This window comes from Eumetopias jubatus, unplaced genomic scaffold (genome assembly GCF_037043125.1).
Source record: "Eumetopias jubatus isolate StellerSeaLion01/CBP00866 unplaced genomic scaffold, mEumJub1_p1.0 scaffold_13, whole genome shotgun sequence".
In the NCBI taxonomy this organism is placed as follows: Eukaryota; Metazoa; Chordata; class Mammalia; order Carnivora; family Otariidae; genus Eumetopias; species Eumetopias jubatus.
The window spans coordinates 95,838,778-95,845,567 of record NW_028274819.1 but is presented as its reverse complement, the minus strand read 5'-3'; the positions used below and the strand labels follow the sequence as shown (position 1 = coordinate 95,845,567).

Below are 6,790 nucleotides of genomic sequence, written 5' to 3'. Positions count from 1 at the left end.
GAAGTTGTTTGGAAGGAGCAAGAATTATTCATCCCATTCCATACAAAAGGAAACTGACGTCCAGAAAGGACAGGTAACTCTCTCAAGATGGCACTGTGAAGATGACATCAGGACTGACACTCAGGTATCCTGCCTCCCACCCACTTATGTTGTCCAAATCTGTCCAGGAAGAGACCACCGCTGCTTCCAGTGAACATGAGAATGTGGTACTATGACCCAGTGGAATTGGGTAGCACCCTGGCCAACTTGGCTTTCGAAAGCTCTTACTGATATCACACCTACTAGAAATCTCTGCTGTCACTAGAGAAAGTGACCACACAAATTACCCAGAGAGCCTCTTTAGAAGCTTCCGCACGGTCAAAGACACTTCCACTGGCCTTGGGTCAGGAAATCTGATTTCCATCCCTTCATCTGTCACTTTAGGTTTTTGTACATCAAGTTCCTTCTCTGGGAGTCAAAAGACTTATTAAGGAAACTTATAAAGTGTAAAGTGATCCTAGATCAATATACAGAAACTACTGGTAGAGGAATTTTTAGCCAATATCACTAATGACCTAGAGCAATTGTTCTTATCGACTTTTTAAATGTGTGTGTGTGTAATATACACTTTTCATATATGTTAGAATGTATATAATAGTGTACACGCAGACACACACCACTCTTGTAAAAATTACATATGTCTGTATGTACATATATGTATATTTATATATACCTCCTTCAGTTTAGCTGGGAAATCTGCTTTAAAATCAACTCCTGCCCTCTCCTCATACTTGATATATAGCCAAGCAGGCCATTCTCGATTAACACAGCTCCCTCCTGGGAAAAGTCAGAGAATAACTTTATTGATTTCCCTTTACCCTTCTCCACATTTCTCTGCTGAAATGTTGTCTTAACTCTTAAATGTAAAAGCAAAAGGAAAAGAAAATTAAAACAAAGAGATTTGCTTCCTTAGGATCATGTTGATTCTCTTCTATTTTTTCTTATTTTCTAAAAAAAATTTTTTTGAGGAAGAGGGTACTTGTGTGGGGGGTAGTAAAGAGAGGATGATATGTTTTCCAAGGTTTTTGTGCAACAGATTTCTTTACGTTGAAACCTGTGTTTTACACACAATGCTGGACTCAGTACTACATAAACCTCTTCTCCTCATTCTCTTATGACTTGGCCAGCCATCTTTGAAAACTGCCAAGACTTTTTGGCAAACAATCCCTCCAATGTTTCCAGGAGCATACCCAAGGCACAGGAATATAGAGAATGTTTATTTCTCATCAGATTTTCCTACCTCAAAAGATCCCAACAAGATTAAGTATTTTATTTTATTTTTTTCTTAAGATTAAGTATTTTAAATGCAGAAAATTCTTTAGCGATCAAGTTTCAGGATGACTGATACAATTTAGGAGTTTCCCTGATGCAGTTTTAGAGAGGTCAGAGGGATATTCTCCAGGCAGCCTTTCTGCTTGGACCTCTCGGGATGACCGGGGAAGGCTAACCCAGAGCCCCACTCTCGCTCTCCTTCCCCTTCTGACATGCTCGGGAGCCCTGGATTCTGACTATGCCTGGGTGCGGCCAGGATAGTGGAAGGAAGAGAAGGGGGCTACTAGAGTGGCTTCAAGTAAAAGCTCTAAAAAAAACACCATTTGCATTTTCCTCTCTTCCCCCCCACTCCACGAATTTAGCTCTTCTTACTCTAATGACTGAGTTCATAAAAGCCTAGTCGAATTTCTATGTTGTTCAGTTCTCTTTTCTATTACCCACAGCTTTTCCTGTAAAGGGAAGAAAAGGATTGACTGATTTACACCACAATCACAATCTGATTCTTTCCCACTTTAAGCAAATAAAGATGCCTAGTGAAATAACGGATTGTATTATTTAAAAATTGAAAGCTTATGTGAAAGAAACAACCCCTCAGAAACAAGCTTAAGAAAAATACAGGAAGAAAATGAAAGCTTTGTGAGTAAACAAGGTTACAGAGATGCACACTGTTGAGTATAATTTAGTAGAGCAATTATTAACAATATGACAAATATCTACTTACAGTGCACAAATAAAAGACACTCAAAACCACAAAAGGATAGTGATGTGCTATGCTGCCCTGAGGTTTAATCACTGTAGGTTGTTTGTTTGTTTTTTTAACAAAATACCCTTTTCCCCCGCATTAACTTGCAAACTCACTTTTAATTAAATGCCATTTTACTTTTTACTGGCCAGTTTATCTTTTTTCCCATTTTGTTTCTCTGCACATCTTGAATCAGACAGTGATTTGGAAGCGTTATGGGTGAAAGCGGGTAGAAAAGCATGCTAAGAATTGGGTCATCTTGTTGAAATCAAGTTCACTTCTGTGTAGTACAGCAGGAAGAAGGAAGAAGAATTTGTCCTAATATCTTGCTGTATCTGTCCCAACTCATTCCTTTCATAGGGCCTCAGCAGGGGGAATTATGTAGCAATGCAGTCTGTATCCTGGTTAAATAGGAAAGTCTCTGGAGTAGATTTCCAAGAACAGCCCCCCTCATGGCAGAGGAGCCAAGATTGTACCTTGTAAGAGGAAACACTGTTTCCTCAGGCAGTATAGGCTCTTTGTTGAAACTGGCAACAATGTACCAGTTGCAGGCAAGGGGGTCCATTCTGCCTCTGGATACATGGAACGGCCAGAAGCTTGTCCTATCCAGGAAGCACAAAGCACACTCTCAGTTTCCAAAATCTAATAGAAAGGTCTTTCCTGGCTTCCTATAACACCCAGATGGAACACAACAAATTCACCACAATTTGAAGCTACCATGTAAGAATGTGTTTGGAATCAAACGTTCATTCATTCATTCAGCAGCTCTCACATAGACTGGGCTTTGCCTAAGCACAGTGTGAGGTGGAAGAAAACGAGAGCTTGTAGCCTGCCCTTCTGTTCTTCTCAACTCCTACTATCCTTGGTACTTCCTTTGTTTTTTTTGTTTTTAAAGATTTTTTTATTTATTTATTGCGAGAGAAAGAGAGAATGGTAGAGAGAGAGCATGAGAGGGAGGAAGGTCAGAGGGAGAAGCAGACTCCCCGCCGAGCAGGGGGCCCGATGTGGGACTCAATCCAGGGACTCCAGGATCATGACCTGAGCCGAAGGCAGTCGCCACTGAGCCACCCAGGCGCCCTCCTTGGTACTTCGATTTCCAGTGGCTACTCAAAAATCCTCAGCCGAAAACAACTTCCAAGAGTTCATGTATTCATTCCAACCCCTTCTCTCCTGTCTCCATGTAGAATATCATTTGATCCAGGTTTGTGTGAATATACATTATTAATTAATGTTAAGTCTCGACAATGTCCATCTTTCAACAAGTTTGATGCTCAAACCACAAAGAAGCTGTACCTTCTGCCTCAAAGTGAGAAACATCTCTATGTTGATCTCTGACATGTAAAAGGCAGGAATAGTTCTTTAGATTTTGCTCCCTAATGTGAACAGCCCTGGGTGTACTTGCTTCATTTCTTAGGAAGAACCTAGAGCTGGGGATGCCTAAGGGAGTCATTCCAACAGAGACTAGAATTTCAAGAGAGAGAAAATGTATCCAGCTGCCTTGTCTGGTGCTTATGATACATGAAAGTATCACCCTCCCCATGGTAGACTAGAGGAAATGATCAGCGTGAATTAACTCATCTCTTCAACGATGTATTGCAAATAACTTCTCTGGTGAAATAACAAGTTCCTGACCATGGTATTGTATGCAAATAAATAAACAAATGCTATTATTTTGATGTTGTTTTTCACACTGGGAAGACCTCAGAAACCTCTTGTTCCAATGGATAGACGGGAATCACTAAAAATACTTGCCTCCCCTTCCCAGTTCTTTGTCTAAAATGTATTGGGAAAATGGTGCCTTAGGCACATTTCTAATTGGGAACAGCCTGATTATCATAGGGAACCCCGATTAGGTGATTTGTAGAGTACTATTACATGGAGAGAGAAGAGACTTAAAATAGACACATCTAAGTTAGCAGTAGCAAAGAGGCTATGTGGTTGGATCTGGTGTTTCAAATATCTCTTATCAAAGCAAAAGGAGAAAGTATGTGCCTTGCACAAATTAGCCACAGAACTTTCTAAACAGAACCAATATGGAACATATACAAAGGTAAGGTCATCTGTAAGGAAATATCCTCTCCTTTCACAACAAGACATGGAGATTGCTTGAGTTATCATGACCTTGGGCTCTTAATTGCCCTTATGCCATGTGGGTAAGAACTCAGGAACCAATGATGCCCCCCAGTTAGCCACATCCAGAACTGTAGCATCTGCTATCATCCAAATAATGGCAAGCTTGTAGACAAAGGCTGATGAGAAGGGGGGGGAGACAACAGGGAGTTACATAGCATACTTTGAGATAAGGCTGTTTGGAATCGTCTTTGCCATTTCTGTGTATTTCATGCTATAGGCAGAACAAGTATTTAGGAAATACTTTGGAGTGTCTTGTAGAAAACCAAATGGCAAAAGTATAATTGAAACCAAGAAGATGGATAATGGAATCATTCAGGCTTGCATCTGAGACCCAGATCTACCACTTAATAACTCTGTGGACTCGGGCAAAGTACTTAACTTTTTGAAACCTCACCTCAGATTCCTGATTTATAAAATGGGGATAATAATATATTCTCTCTTTTTTTAAGATTTTATTTATTTATTTATTTAAGAGAGAGAAAGAGAGAGAGCCCGCACAGGTGCACATGGGCGCGGGAGGGGCCAAGGAGAGGGAGAGAATCTCAAGCGGACTCTGTGCTGAGTGTGGAACCTGATACAGGGCTCAATCTCATAACCCTAAAATCATGAACTGAAACCAACAGTCGTACACTCAACCGACTGAACCACTCAGGTGCCCCAATAATAATATTTCCTATGCCTACTTATTTTAAGGTTAAGTGATCCAAGGAATATAAATTGTTTATGACAATGTCTGGCATAGGGTAAGTACCCAACAATGTTTGCTCTCTTATTGCTCTCTCTTTATTGATGCATACTTCCCCGATTTCCATTTAACCTCTCTTTTCTGAGTTTATAGAATACTGATTTTTCTATGCTGTTCAGCAAGTCTTTTTTATTTAATAGTTTTAAAAATTATTCTAAATATAAGACATAGAAGGAATATGAGCATTGAATAATACTCTCCATTTTTGCAAAAGATGCTCATAATCTCCTGAGAAAGTAGAAACATGGGTGTGTAACTATAAATTAGACACTGATAAATGGAATTGGTTGATTAAACATTGGGGGTGGATGGTATCTATTATGTGCTAAGCACCATATAAGGTGACAGACACTCAAAGATATATAGGATGCAATCATTAAACTTCAAGGCCCTTAACTTAGTATATGAAGAGATATATGGGCAAACAACCACAAAGGAAGGTGGAGAGTACAAATGATACCAGATAAAGTAGTGGCACAAAGAATGTGAAATTACTTCTCTTGGTGGTATCTGGGAAAGTTTCAAGAGGAGAAGGTATCTAGGCTAACATAAAAAGAACTAGGTCAGAACATAGAAAAAATGAGCAAATTCCTTGAAAAATACACTTGCTAAAACTGACACAGATGAAACAGAAAATCTAAATGGCCTTATATCTCTCAGAGCAATTGAATCCATTATGTAAACCTTCCCACAGAGAATATTGCAGGTCCAAATGGTATGACTGGTAATTCCTATCAAATATCCAAGTAAGAAATAACACTAATCTTACAAACCTTTCTGAAAAATAGAAAAGGGAACACTTCCTAACTCATTTTTTTATCAAAATTGGAAAATAAATTACAAGGCAATCACAGACCAATATCCTTCATAAACATAAATGCAAAAATCCCTAACAAAATTTTAATAAATCAAATCTTGCAACATATATATAAAGAAAAAAAAACCATGGTCATTCATTAGGATTTATTCCAGGATGTAAGATTGGTTTGTATTTAATAATCAAGGTAATTCATCATATTAGTAGTATAAATGGGAAAAAGCACATCATTAGATGCAGAAAAATTATTTGAGGGCATCTGCCTTCAGCTCGGGTCGTGGTCCCAGTGGGATCGAGTCCCGCATCGGGCTCCCTGCTCCGCAGGGAGCCTGCTTCTCCCTCTGCCTCTCTCTCTCCCTCGCTCTCTGTCTCTCATGAATAAATAATAAAATCTTTAAAGAATTATTTGATAAAATTCATATTCATTTTTTATTTTTTAAAAAACTCAACATACTAGGAATAAAAAAGGAATTTTCTCAATCTGATAATGGGCATCATATAAAAAAAGTATTGTAAATATCCTTAATGCTTAATTATAAAATTATTTCCCCCTAATGTTGGGAAAAAGGCCTGCTCTCATCACTTCTAGTCACCATTTCCCTGGACATCCTAGTAATGGTAATAAAGCAAGAAAAAGAAAATGCATAACTAGAAAAAGAAGTAAAATTGCCTCTATTTATAACTGGTATGCTTATTTATGTAGAAAACCCTAAAATAATCTATATAACAATGACCAGAACCAATAATTGCATTTAGCAAAATCATAAGATATAAGATTAATACATACACATTAATTATATCCTTAATACTAGCAGCAAATTATTGGAAACAAAGAATTTTAAACCATTTGAAATAGCATCATAAAACATAAAATACTTAGGAATAAATTTTCAAAAATAGTGAGTTCAATTGTGGCTCGCAAAATATATGTCTACCCAGAATGTGACTTTTGGAAAAAAGGTCTTTGCAGATGCAATTAAGGTAAAGATCTTGAGATGAAATCATCCGGCATTCAGCTGTTCCCTAAGTCCAACGACAGTGT

The 6,790-nt window shown here is 38.2% G+C and overlaps 1 protein-coding gene across 1 annotated transcript; it reads right to left on the bottom strand.

Moving 5' to 3' along the window:
* Positions 1-2,417: 2,417 nt before the first annotated feature.
* BLID (BH3-like motif containing, cell death inducer) lies at positions 2,418-2,773 on the bottom strand. Its single transcript, XM_028125921.2, is given in 2 exon segments — positions 2,418-2,585; positions 2,588-2,773. Coding segments are annotated over 2 exon segments (354 nt in total).
* Positions 2,774-6,790: the final 4,017 nt, after the last annotated feature.